This window comes from Phascolarctos cinereus, unplaced genomic scaffold, assembly GCF_003287225.1.
Source record: "Phascolarctos cinereus isolate Bilbo 61053 unplaced genomic scaffold, phaCin_HiC Scaffold_2;HRSCAF=192, whole genome shotgun sequence".
NCBI classification, from domain to species: domain Eukaryota; kingdom Metazoa; phylum Chordata; class Mammalia; order Diprotodontia; family Phascolarctidae; genus Phascolarctos; species Phascolarctos cinereus.
In genome coordinates, this window is record NW_027555625.1 from 321,724,978 (window position 1) to 321,738,574 (window position 13,597).

The following is a 13,597-nucleotide window of genomic DNA, read 5'->3' on the forward strand; positions in this document are numbered from 1 at the left end:
TCGGGGTTAGAGGCAAAGATTTGGTTGTCGTCTGTGTTGAGCATTGAAGTCATGGAAATGGATGAAATAGTCAAGGAAGGAGAGAGTGTAGAGAGAAGATCAAAGACAGGGCTGAGGGAAATAACTCTTTAGGGAGTGGGAGAAAGATCAGGAAACGGGGTGAGAGACCAAGGGCCAGCAATCAGAAAGGAAGGAGAATGTGGCACCAGAAAAGCCGCAGGAAGCGTGAGTTTGAAGGAGAGGTACGTGCCTCCAACCAGAGGGGCAAGATGAGATCAGAGATGCCTGCTACCCCTCATAGGAAGTCCCATTCTTTTTAGGAGCCAGACTACGGAGCCCTGTATGAAGGACGGAATCCAGGTTTCTACGTGGAGGCAAATCCTATGCCAACTTTTAAGGTAAAGGGCTGTAGGGAGCTCAGGGGATCAAGTGCTGGACTTGAGTTCAGATTTCACCCTACATACTTACTGTGTGACTGGGGGCAAGGCAATTTCTCTCAACTTCGGTTTCCTCATCTGTAAATTAAGAATAATAATAGTACCAACCTCACAGGGCTGTTGTGAGGATCAAAGAGATAACATGTGGAGTGTTTGGTAAACCTAAAACCCCTGCATTAGCACCTAGCTGTGTTTATTAGATGCTACCACCTTGACACTGTGCCTTGTGGCCACTCACTGCTCATGTACCTCTTTCCAGGGACTCACTTTCCCCTGGGACAGTGGTAGTCTGGGGCCTCAGGGCACCTCTCTTTGGGCTACCACCATGGGGTGAGAGATAACCGGGGGAGATTTCCCATAGGGTGGGTGTTTGGGATCCCTTCTTCCTCCCCTCATCCCTCTGCCTCATACCTGATCTCCTGGGTTGAAGCAGAAGATTTAAGACTTGTAGTCAGTATTCAGCTTCCCCTCCTTGGGAAGGGATGCTGGCCATCTCAGCACCAAGTAGAGCTGTTCCTAGGAGGCCAGAAGGCAATTTTTCAGGATGGCTGTTAAAGGGGGTTCTTGTTCTGATAAGGGTTAGATAAATGAGATGCCCCTTCCAGCTCTGAGGTATTGTCACCTTCCAGGGCTGAGGATCTTATCCAGTGAGGCCCTGAGCAGGAAGAGGCTTAATTTTCTTCCCCAGGGCTGATTGAGGACTCAGTTGTCCCTAAAGGTCCCCAAATTGCCACGGTCCTCTTACTGGGCAGGCAGAGCTCAGGTAAACATCTTAGTCCCAATTTCTGCCTCAGTTGCTCTAAACTGTGGCACGTGCCAATCAAAATAGGACACATCTAATAGGCATAGGGAGAAGGTTCATTAAGATCAAACCAAATTCTTGATTTTTTTTTAACAGAAGAAGAAATAGGCCTAGAGAGGTAAAGTGACTTGTCCAAGGTCACACAGGTAATAAGTAGCAGAAACTAGGCTCTCTGTCTCCAAATTTCCTTTGCATATCCCTACCTCTCCTAGGCTATTGGAGTTAGAAAGGACTTTAGAACATAAAATATGTGATAATGTATATATTCTTATCTACAGGGATTTATGCATGTTTGTGGGCACACATGCATGTATGTGTGTGGGTGATAGCTCCAACATGTGGAGGAGGGACCACATGAACAGTGAGTCAGTCAGCACTGTCAGCTGGCTAGAGTGAAAATAGCGTGGAATTTGGAGACAAGACCTGGGGTTGACCAGTCTGCTCTGATGTTTGCTACCTGTAAAGTCCTGACAAGTTTTCCCCTCTCTGGGCCTCAGTTTTCTCCTCTGTAAATGGAGAGGTTTGGACCAGATATTCTCTAAGGTCCCCTTTTTTGGGAAGCAGTCAGGGTTAAGTGACTTGCCCAGAGTCACACAGCTAGTGTCTGAGACTAGATTTGAACTCAGGTCCTCTGACTCCAGGGTTGGTGCTCTATCCACTGTGCCACCTAGCTGCCCCAATATAAATTTTTAAAAATGAAAGCTCAAGGAGCTTACATTCTAATAAGTTAGAAAGCAAGTACAACTATAAGTATAGATAGCATAGGTAGAAAATAAATGTCAGTAGATAGAAGGGTATTGAGGGAGAGGACCTACTGGCATTTGGAGGCATCAGGACAACCCCTTCATGTAGAAGGGGTTGCCTGAACTGTGACTTGGAGGATTTGTATTTGTAAAATGAAGAGATTGAACAAGATGACCTTTCAGACTTCTCTCTTGGGGCTTTAAATCCTGTGACAGCAGAACAGGTTTAGGCCATCCACTCTCCAGGTCACCTCCCTTACATCATGGACAGTACAGAACTGTGTACAAAGTTCCTCCTGGCGGACTCTCTGAACTTTCAGCCCAGCCCAGCTTAGCTTTTTCCCCCTGCAGCTTTCGCTCCTCATTCGAGTAGCGAATAACGTGGAACCATGTCAGTGCCCCAGAAGCGAGGCCATCGTCCCCTTCCCTGCCTCAGCAACCCTAGGATGCATTTTCTGAACACAGATACCTCTCTCTCTACCAGGGCTTGTTAGGGGCAGGGTCCCTGTCCCCTCCCCCTTTTGACCAGCCCCACTGTCTCCCCAGTGTGCAGTCAAAGCCCTCTTTGACTACAAGGCACAGCGGGAAGATGAGCTGACCTTTACGAAGAGTGCCATCATCCAGAATGTAGAAAAGCAGGAGGGAGGCTGGTGAGTTGGTACTGTCTAAAGTGTTCTTTTTGGGGGAGCTTCCAACCTCAGACTATCCTAACCTGGGTGCTCTCTACCCCACCCTCTTCAACTAAGATGGTGGGAAGGTCTGAGGAGGTGCTTAGGCCCAGAAGGTTGAGAATTGGGCCCACAGTTGGGAAGGCAAAGAGAATTGTGGGATCTGCATGCTTGTGTAGGTCTGGACTCTCACCTGTGTGATTGTGCTCAAGTGTATACGTGTACTTAAAAATATACCAGACCCCCAGCTTGGTGCTAGCATTCTGGACAGGGCAGAGTGGGCATAGGGCATGTGGAAGGGGGAGCTAGGGAAGGTGGCTAGGGTGGCCATTCATCCAACATGTCACCTGCCTCTCGTGGTCTGAGTCCCACGCTCCAGGGTGTCCGCTGTGCTGTCTGTCCTGCAGGTGGAGGGGAGACTATGGAGGGAAGAAGCAGCTCTGGTTCCCATCCAACTATGTGGAGGAGATGGCCAATCCTGCCGCTTTAGAGCCTGAGAGGGAGGTGAGGCCATGGAGGACCCCGTGTGCATGTACAGCACCCCCGCACTGGCAGGAGAGCGTTTCTGTGTGAGCAGGGGGCTTTCGGCCAAAAGGTCACACCTGCCCCATAATGTATTCATACACATGCAGAAGTACACAGGTGTTGACAAGCTGATGGTCACTGTAGCTTTGCTCTCTACAGCAGCTGGATGAGAACAGCCCCCTGGGAGATCTGCTCCGTGGAGTCCTGGATGTGCCAGCCTGTCAGATTGGTGAGCCCTGGGCCTTACTCATGCTTGTCCTGGACCAGCCCCCTCTGCTTTTAGGCTAGGCTCCGGGTTGCTGCAGCTTCTGGTCTGTGTGTGTCTCCTAGGTGGGATGTTTTCATCTAGCCTTCTAAGGGTCTGTTTTATAGAGGGTAGGGAGCTTGGGAGAGGGGTCGGGCAGACGAATCTCACAGCCTCTGACCTGTTTTCTCTCGTTGGGCTTTTGCCTTGCAGCTATCCGCCCAGAGGGAAAGAACAACCGGCTGTTTGTGTTCTCAATCAGCATGGCTTCCATTGCACATTGGTCCCTGGATGTGGCTGCGGATTCACAGGAGGACCTCCAGGACTGGGTGAAAAAGATCCGAGAGGTGGCCCAGACTGCGGATGCCCGGGTGAGGGTCCCTCCTGGGATGGGCTGGGGTGGAGGGATATGGCATAAGGTAGCATGGAATGGCTGCTAGGTGGGGAGTTACTGCATGGGGCCCAGTGACAGCTGGCAGACCATGTACTTTTAGCTCACACCTTTTAAGGGATGGGGAAAAGGCAAGGATGGAAGGAGGGATGAGCGGACAGAAGAGTTGGGCTCCGGAAGGGTTCAGAGAATGTGCTGTGCTCCTGGGATCTTCCCAGAAGGGATAGAGTGTTCCGAGGGCTGGCCCTGGCCTGTTGGTATTAGGTCACGTCCTCCTCACACTGGGTGTGTGGGACCAGGGGCCAGGGGACCTAATGTACCTCCCTCTGCTCTGCAGCTCACAGAGGGAAAGATGATGGAACGGAGGAAGAAAATTGCCTTGGAGCTGTCTGAACTTGTCATCTACTGTCGGCCTGTCCCCTTCGATGAGGATAGTGAGTAAGGGAGGGAATGAGGCAAAGGCCAGACCGGAGCCAGCGTGGGTGACTGTTGGGGTGTGGATATAGCCAGTCTGAGGGCGCATGTGTCTGGATTGGCACAGGTGACTGTGCAGTAGGAACGTCAGGGGCAGGTGATGGCCCTGGGCTAGGGGCTCTGCCCCAGCCTGGCTGGCCTGGCCTGAGGGATCAGGTCTTGGCTGTAATGGCGCCCCCTTGTCTGTGGTCTGGGCTGGCAAGAGCCCCATGGCCAAGTCGGTGACTTCCTCCTCACACATTCCCAGAGATTGGCACTGAGCGGGCTTGTTACCGAGACATGTCCTCCTTCCCTGAAACCAAGGCCGAGAAGTATGTGAATAAAACCAAGGGCAAGAAGTTCTTGCAGTATAATAGGCTCCAGCTGTCACGCATTTACCCCAAGGGCCAGCGGCTTGACTCCTCCAACTATGACCCTCTGCCCATGTGGATCTGTGGCAGCCAGCTTGTGGCCCTCAACTTCCAGACTCCAGGTGAAGGGGGCATTTTAGGAGTTCTGTCTGGAGAGGTGTAACTTCTATGGGGTGTGAGGCTGGGTTTAGGGGTTTCGCTTCATCTTTTCCCATCAGCTGCCCAAAGATCTGGGTCGTTTGCCTGAACTGAGGGGTCCAAAGGTAATTTGAGTTCACTGTAACTTAATTTCTTCTAGACAAGCCCATGCAGATGAACCAGGCCTTGTTCATGTCCAGTGGGCGTTGTGGGTACGTGATGCAGCCAGGCAACATGAGAGATGAAGTCTTCGACCCCTTTGACAAGTGCAGCTTGCGTGGGATAGAACCGTGTGCAGTCTGCATTGAGGTGGGCAGACCTAGTAGGGTGAGGGGGTGGTTGGGGAGGCAGCACTGTCATCATTATACCACAGCAAAGGCCACTTAGGGCAGGAATGGGGTCCAGGCCCACAGCTGACCAACTTCAGTTGTTTCTGGAAGGTGAAGAGTGTAACCAGGCAGGAGGCGGTTGGTCAATACTCTAGGCCTACCCCATGTTGGAATGTGCTGCTTGCCCATTGGAAAAGGTCTGGTTAACCCAAGGATGTGATTTTTGGAAGCTGGCTTGGGCCCACAAAGAGCCGGAGGAGAGACTGGGCTCTATTATGGGGTGTCTATCATTGTGGGCCGTAGATGGAAATGGGACAGACAAGGCAGGTCTAGAGAGGCTTGGAGTAGAGAGTCTGGTAGGTCTAAGCAGATAGCGGGTCAGGAGAAGGGCACAACTAGTATAGACAGAAGCAGGTAATTGAGTTGAGTTAGAGAATCTGACTCCTATCTTAGTGGGTACTATACACAATAATAATCATAACTCCCATTTCTGTAGTGCTTTACAAAGTGCCTTTCTCACAACCACTCTGTGAGGTGGGTACAAACATCATCCTCATTTTACTGAAGAGGAAACTGAGGCTTAGAAAAGTTAACTTCCCTGTGGTCACCTTCTGAGGGCTGAGAATGGTGATGCTGTCCAAAGCCCAGTGTTAACTGTAGGAGCTGCCACTGTCTTGTAGGGTTGGTGAGGTTACAGGACACAGATGAGGAAAATGAGACTGGGAGAGGTGAATTTACTTGCCTGTGGTCACAGATTATAAGTAGCAGACATGGGATTTGAACTGTAAATTGATGCTCTTTCTGCTGTCCCATCACATGGCATAGCCATGCCTGGCATGTCCTTCCATGGTACAGTGTGCAGGGGAGAAGGTGGCAATCAGTCTGGTTGGAGGCCCTCAGGAGGGTGGTATAGGTGTCAAGGATGGAATGGATGCTGGACCTCCTGGGAGTCCGTCTCTTTGTAGGCCATGCCAGGTGGGCTCTGAGATGCTTCCTGGCACAGAGCAATCCTGGAGATTTACGAAGACACGCTGTAGATGACATATGCCTCTGAACCTGCGCTTCCAGTCCCGGAAGGCATCCCTTCCATAATTATACATTCTCAATCTGTCCCTGTGGGCACTTCAGGAGATTTTCAAGTGAATAAATGATACAGGCCCCACAGACCCGATGTGAACATTGTCCAGTACTGAGGTGCTGTCCAGGCAGGCTTCCTTCTCAGAATAAATCCCATTATGGGGCCATAGAAGGTCCTATTGGAATTCTCCTATTCGCAGAAGACCCTGCTAAGCCTCATGAGGTACATGGAGCAGAGCCATTCAGGGGGAAGGAGCCTCTTACTGATGGTGGGGGAGGAAGGAGAAACATCTGCCAATAGTTGAGCAAGGTGAAGGGCTCAGGTGGGGAAAATCCATGACCTCTGATCCTCACCCAGAGAGAGTCGGGAGTCCTAGAAGAGACGTAACGGCAGAGTACCAGACCAACCATGGGCTTTGGCTGGGAGCAGCAGCCTTGTCAGGCCCCAGCAGAGGGCGTCTTGTCTCCACCAATCCGACTTCCCCACTTGGCCCATTTGGACCTGCATGGGCCAGGCCCCAAGGCTCAGGAGTGCATCACTGATGCCTGGCCAGCCTCTGTCTTGGGGCGTGGCCTGTCTGGATTTGGGGTGGGCAGTGTTGTCCTGCTGTGCATAGAGGTAACATTCGTGCCTCCTGGAGCGGTGCAGGATCAGGGGTGGTGGCTTCCAGCTTTTGATCCTGGCCAAACATACCCTCTCATCTAAGAGGAGAACCAGCATGTAGGGGGTGGGAGAAGGGGGTATGTGTGTCTGTGTGGGGAGTGGAGACAAACCATCTGCCCCGCCTAGGTCCTGGGGGCCCGGCATCTCCCCAAGAATGGCCGTGGCATCGTGTGTCCTTTCGTGGAGATTGAAGTAGCCGGGGCCGACTACGACAACATGAAGCACAAGACAGAATTTGTGGGTGAGGCCCAGGTGGGACAGGGTGGTGGCACCCCAGGCCACAGGCTGACCCAGCACCTCCCACCATCTTCCTCCCCGATGCCTGGGCACTGTTTGGGTGGGTTTGTCTTGGCCCACAAGGGCCAGGTCAGGGCCATGACATAGTTGGTCAGTCTTCCCAGTCACTGGCATTTTCTGTGTTTTTGTGTGTGTGCATCTCTGGGAAGAGTTGTGGTGTTGAGTCTCTCTAGCCTAAGAAAGAGCTTGTGAAAACTTAGAGTCTCTTCCCCTCCCCTCCCACCCTCACCCCCCATACTTGGCTTCCTTTCCCTCCTCTCCAACTTCCCAAACACTGTGGGCACAAGTTAGCTTGGGAGAATGGGGGAGGTACCTACCTGCCCCAAAGCAAAGCTTGGTCCTCTAGCCTCTGACCCCACAGTTTAGCCCTGTCACTCCTGCATGTGGGAGAAGAATGGTTTCTGAAAAGGGGGTTCCTAAGGTGGTCTGAATCCCTTAGCCCTGTGACCTTTTCCCTCAACATCCTGCTTCTCCTCCCATGCAGTGGGGGTCCAGGGGCTGGGGGTGCCCTAGAAGCTAGACTGAGAGGTTGATTGCTGGTTCCTGCCTTCTCTGCTTTACAGTGGACAACGGCCTGAACCCTGTATGGCCAGCAAAGCCCTTCCACTTCCAGATTAGTAACCCTGAGTTTGCTTTCCTGCGCTTTGTGGTATATGAAGAAGATATGTTCAGTGACCAGAATTTCTTGGCTCAGGCCACCTTCCTGGTGAAAGGCCTGAAGACAGGTAAGGCCTGGGGGAGTGGGGCTGGGGATGCCAGTAGCTGGACCATTCAGGGAACCTTTAAGGACCTATGAGATTTCTTTTCTGCCTCCTGACTAAGTCATGAGGACACAGTCATTTAGCCCACAGAGAAGTTTGGGAAACCATGGCCTAGCTCCTTTTTGGTCTTTAGGGAAACCTCCCATGCCATACTTAGGTGTGGTGCCCTCATAACTTTTCATCACACTCACTTCCATGGGCGGACCAGCCAGGCTATGTGGGTGTTGTTGTGCCAAGGTATGGCCTAGCCACAGTCCTCACAGCCTCGTCATGCACGTGATACCTGTGATAAGAGGGGTCCTGGGAAGGCCCCTCTCACCTCCAAATATCTCCCCCTTTGGCTCAGCCTGAGATCCCACCATTAGAACTTCATTCTTTTGGGTTGTCACTTAGCACAGGCCTTCTTAAACTTTTTCCACTCGAACCCCTTTTCATGTTTTATCTGGCAAAATACTCATGCTTTGTGTTCAGAATCAAGGCTGCAATGAAGTTGTCCAACGCATCACAAGCAAGTGCTGCCAGAAACACCTTGGATTCATTAATTTTAAATTAATTTTTAGTCATGCGTTCAGAAACCTTTTACCATTGCCAAACTTATGGGGTCATGACCCACAGTTTAAGAAGTGCTGCCTAGCACAGTGACCTTAGAAGTTGGCTCAATAAGTGATGCTTTTTGGCTGCCAGTTCTTTTGAAATGCTAAGCCTAATGTAGCATTAGTATTACAACTGTAGAGAGTGCTGTGTAAATGTGAGCACATACCCCAGGAGAAGGCTAGCACCTGTGATGTCAATGATACTGCCACAGAAATTAGCCCTTTGGTTTTCCTCTTTGACAACCAAGCTCAGTTGTGGGGAGGAGTTAGGGAAAGGGTTATGGGGCAGACAGGGTGAGGGGAGTTCTCTTCCTCCAACTGCAAAGACTTGGACAGAGAAAGCCAAGGCCTCGTCATGAAGTTCAGTGTAAAGGGGGGGAGGGGGAAGTCCAGTGCCTACAACAAACTCACAAGTGGCATGGGATGGATGGTGTCTTATTGGTTTCAGGATACAGAGCAGTGCCTTTGAAGAATAACTACAGTGAGGACTTGGAGTTGGCCTCTCTGCTTATCAAAATAGATATATTTCCTGCCAAGGTACATGCTGCCCAGCTGAGGCTACTTGTGTCAGGAGGAGTTGTAGAAGGGGCCTTAAAGATACTAGGTGGTATCAAAAGGAGAGAAGCGAATGCCCTAGTTGGGGGGTAGGGGGTGGGGTGGGGTGGGGCAGGGAGATCTAAAATAATGCTGCTTGAGGTGGGGGCAGCTTGGATCTAAGCACATATCACTGAGGAGATTAGGGGTGAGGGTGAATCGTGGCACCTGCAGAGGCCATAGCTGGGTGTGTGTGTGTGTGTGTGTGTGTGTGTGTGTGTGTGTGTGTGTGTGTGTGTGTGTGTGTGTGTGTGTGTGTGTGTGTGTGTGTGTGTGTGTTTCTTCCTGAAGCAGGAGAACGGTGAAGTCAGCCCTTTTGGCACCTCATCATTCCGAGAACGGGGGTCTGAATCTTCAGGCCAGCTGCTCCATGGACGAGCCCGAGAGGGCTCTTTTGAAGCCCGCTATCAACAGCCTTTTGAGGACTTCCGCATCTCCCAGGAGCACCTCGCAGACCACTTTGACAGCCGAGAACGAAGGTGACACAACACATCATCTCCTTTCCTTCCTTCTTCCCACCTCCTCCTCCTGGGGCTGTCAGGGAGAGGCAAGAATGTGGCCAGGACACTCCCCAGGAGGTTCACAGGAGCACCAAGGCCCTGGCTTTTCTGGTTCCAGGTTTCCCAACAGGTCTCTTTCACCATTTGCAAAGGTTTGGATAGAGTGAGCCAAGGCAGCATCATGTAACTCAGAGGGCATGGGCTGCAGCTTAAATGTTCAGGAGCAGCCCTTGACCCAGATTTCATTCAAAGTGGGCGGGATGTGGGCCACATGCCAGTATATATCCATCTACCTTTTTGCTAAAATTGAGCTGTGCCAGAGTACACACATGTGTTTGCCTGTGCTTGAAGCTCAGGTCACCACGTACTCACAGTTTATATTCAGAAAAAGGTCTGAGAGCAGAGCTTAGGGTGATGGTGAACCTGTTATTCAAATAATCAGCCAGTTAGAACAGCTATGTCTGATGACTATGCCATTTTATGGCAGAGTACCACCTTGGTAGATCCCACAAATCAAAATCATAGAACTAGAGCCAGAAGGGACTTCTGGATCATCAAGTCAAGCCAACAAGCATTTATTAAGCAGTTACTCTGTACTAGATAGTGCTAAGCTGCATGTGGCTTAGTCCAACCTTATACAAGAATTATATGGCTTGCTTGGGCCACTCAGATTTTAAGTGGGTAAGGCAGAATCTCCAGTGTCCTTGCTGTTACTATACTACTCAGGGTCTCCGCCCAAGCCACAAATGGGACTCTGCTCTAGGATTTATGCCCTTCTCAAGTGGTTTTTTTCTTTTTTTTCTGGGAATGAGTTGTCTTACATCTGTGTCGCCAGCTCTTGTCTACCCTCAGCATATCTCTTAGGGGGTGGCTTCACCTCAGGGGGGTCCTCTGTCCCAGTCAGGACCTTTGCTTCTCTCCCTCTAGGGCACTTCGGAGAACTCGTATCAATGGAGACAACCGCCTCTAGACTCAACCACACTGGCCTTTGAGAATTATGTGGGTTTTAGCAGCAGATGCCTTGTGGAATTCTGTGAACTGGTTTCTGTGGAGACAACACTGCTCTGGCCCTTCCTTCAGGCAGCCCTCTTGGGTTCTCTGCCTGCAGCCCGATGTTCTGGTAGAGATACGTTACACAAAAACCAAGCCATTGTTCAGCTGTTTTACTGTCCTGAGTCTGTTCACTCTTGTCCAGGGTAAAGGCAAGAAGACTGTATACCATGCCTGGCATTGAGCACAAACATCTTGTCCCAACTCCCCAGAGACTGGTGCTCTCATCTCACCTCTCCTGGAAAGGACAGGGCCCTTGTCTCAGCTCCTTCACTCACAGGGAGAGTTGGACTTGTCAGTCACCTATCCCACCCAACAGAGTGCATGGGGCTCTGAGGAGCTACGGACAGATTCCTGAGCATGATCAAGGGGCTGACTGCTGCCTTTGCTGTTTCCCTAAGGGACCTACAAAGATGAACCCCCAAGAACAAAGTTTACATCCTCCTGTAGCTTTAAAACCACAAATGAACAGCGTGAGAGGGCTAATGTTCCTGAGTGGTTTGTCCCTTGGCTGATCCAGGCCCTGGCTTGAAGGCTGCCTTGTCAGTCAGACCTGAAACCCCGTAGGGGTGTCTATGCTGAATATTTTACTTAGTGAATGGGGCAAGAAAGGCAGGATTGCAGACACAGCAATATGGCCCTGGAACACTAACCCCCTTTCAGGATGGAATGCTCTCCTGAAGTTAAAATGTGTTACAAACAGCAGTATTATTTTTTCTTCTAAATTGTATTGTAACTAAGTTATTTACTCCTCCCCATTCTGTTCCTGTCATCACAGGTGAACCCCCAAAGCAGGTGGCATTTAAAAAAAAAAAGACCACTGCCAGCCACCCACGTGCAGCTTCCTGAGCTGAGCCTTGCACCAGCTGAGATGCTCAGAAGTGGCTGGTTGGTGGACCTTCAAGCTAGTGACTTAGTGTTTGTGGCAGGGGAGGAGAATAGCTGACTTTTAAAAAATTTTTTTAAGGGAAAGAGGGCACATTTTAGGACTCTTTAAGTTTTTTAGGCATGAAAAGGGAATAAGAAGTTGTATTCATAAAGAGCAAGGGAAAATGGGAAATTCCTATGTCTCGTGTTGAATGGTCAGGAAGACATCTGTAAGGTTGAACCAGCAACTTGGATACTACGTGGCTTTTGTACCTACCTGGAATGACTGACCCTCTGGCCCCTAGGAGAAAGCCTGCCTTTAGACCTGACTAGGAGAGACAGACTTACTTTGGTTGGGAGAATAGACACTATAGAACCTACGACTGGTGTCTCATGTCCTGGGCGTGAGAAATCAGTGCCTGCCCTGGGGCTGGGGCTCACAGGGAGCTGGGCCTCAGCCGCCTTCCTTCAGCACAGGCAAACCTGCCACCCCCGGTTTTAGGCCCTCAAGACCTGATTGCCAAATAAAAAGGCTTCATGTGATTTCTCCCCCCCCATTGGTGTATTCTTTATGGGGGCAAGGAGGGCTGGGAAATTCTTAGCACTTAGTCACCTATACTCAGCCTATGCAGTAAGCAAAGATGTTACCAGATAAACTGGAAATACAGGGTGTTCCAAAAGCTTTAGTGGTACAGTGGTATAGTTACACTAAGACTTTTGGGACACCCTGTATCATCAAAGACCAGATGCTACAACTCCTTTTTGCCTGTTTTTATCCCCTTAAAGGGGTGGGGAGAGAGAGCAGTTAGGCAGGGAGGGTTCCATTTCCTTGTTTCAAAACTTCCATTCAGACAAGCTTTTCCCGCAAGGCCAGCAACCCAATAGGTATATCCTCTGTCAGTTTGTAAAGAAATTTAATAAACTGTTGTCACCTTCCCTGTTCCCCCCAAGCTTGTCCTCAGAAGACCCCAAGCTGCTCTGAAAGCAAACCTGTCTATTCCTGGCCAGACTGCTGCTGAGCAAGTATTTCATATAAACTATCTCCCATTTCAGCAGTTTACCTATAAGCCTAGGCAGACTCGTGCTGATTTCAAATAGTCAATGTAGAATGAATTCCTAGAGCCTAAGGTATACATATTCTGCAGGAATAGGGAGTGTCTAAAGAGAAAAGAAGCCTGTCCGGAGAGAGATTTTTATTATAGTTAACCAGAGATAGCATAAAAATTGGTACCATAAAGAAAAACATTTTGAAGTCCAGGCTATGTAAAATGCCAGCCCAAAGGAGCATTTTAAAGAAAATGTCTGATTTACGTGTAAGTTTTATTGAAACTCAAAGAGAAGTGTATACTCAGTTGGTTCTTAATGCCATCCCTACCCTGTTCTCCCAAACAAAACCAAAAAAAGTACTTAGTAACTTGTGCCAAGGATCATGAGGAGGAAAAAAGAAGTAATTGGGAGTACTTAAAAAAATCACTGAGCTGAAAGCATGAGGAAGACGTTGGGCATCTGTGTCAGCCCTCTCCTCTTTTTCCCTCAGGGCTCTATTAGAAAGTATATGCTAACATGGTCCAGCCCACTTGAAGGGGAAGAGTACTCTTAGTAGTTGTTCATAGGTGGGATTTAGTACAAAAAACTTTGTACTTGATGTTACTTCCTGGGGGCATTAAATGAACTACGTAGGCATCAGGAAGTATGATCCTTCCCACTGTTCCCATAAAAAGAAGGCCAAGGCCACCTTATGGCAACATAATCCAACCTCATAGTATGTATTACTGTAAAGGAGTCAGTTCCCATTGGAATCAACTTTGGGTTTTTAAATTCCTTGATTCCTGTTTTCCATTTTATCGTTTTGGTTTTTAATATTAGAAAAATGGTAACATCTTGATGCCATGAGAGAGCTTTTCCTGATTAGTAAATGGCAAGGATGAACAGTGGCACATACCATTGTCAAATCTACTTCATTACAAAATGTACTTTGTTCATTTATTCTGACAAGTTTAGTTTTTATGAATAAATACCTCAGTTTATTAGCAAGCTTTCTTTATAGTACATATTTTGTCAAAGGGATGAGATGAAGTCATTTCTATTGAGCT

At 49.4% G+C, this 13,597-nt stretch overlaps 1 protein-coding gene across 4 annotated transcripts in view; it reads left to right on the forward strand.

The window, feature by feature from the left end:
• Positions 1 to 13,538, forward strand: part of PLCG1 (phospholipase C gamma 1) — a 67,450-nt gene extending 53,912 nt beyond the window's left edge. For 3 of the 4 annotated variants that reach the window (XM_020998604.2, XM_020998603.2, XM_020998605.2), the window contains exons 22-34: positions 321 to 398; positions 2,529 to 2,632; positions 3,058 to 3,154; positions 3,335 to 3,404; positions 3,633 to 3,790; positions 4,148 to 4,244; positions 4,532 to 4,756; positions 4,933 to 5,081; positions 6,969 to 7,083; positions 7,703 to 7,864; positions 8,942 to 9,030; positions 9,379 to 9,566; positions 10,515 to 13,538. In XM_020998604.2, coding sequence (XP_020854263.1) covers positions 321 to 398; positions 2,529 to 2,632; positions 3,058 to 3,154; positions 3,335 to 3,404; positions 3,633 to 3,790; positions 4,148 to 4,244; positions 4,532 to 4,756; positions 4,933 to 5,081; positions 6,969 to 7,083; positions 7,703 to 7,864; positions 8,942 to 9,030; positions 9,379 to 9,566; positions 10,515 to 10,557 — 1,575 coding nt within the window. In that variant the 3' untranslated portion in view covers positions 10,558 to 13,538. The remainder of the gene's footprint in view (positions 1 to 320; positions 399 to 2,528; positions 2,633 to 3,057; positions 3,155 to 3,334; positions 3,405 to 3,632; positions 3,791 to 4,147; positions 4,245 to 4,531; positions 4,757 to 4,932; positions 5,082 to 6,968; positions 7,084 to 7,702; positions 7,865 to 8,941; positions 9,031 to 9,378; positions 9,567 to 10,514) is intronic. The other variant, XM_020998606.2, reaches the window with a different exon arrangement.
• Positions 13,539 to 13,597: the final 59 nt, after the last annotated feature.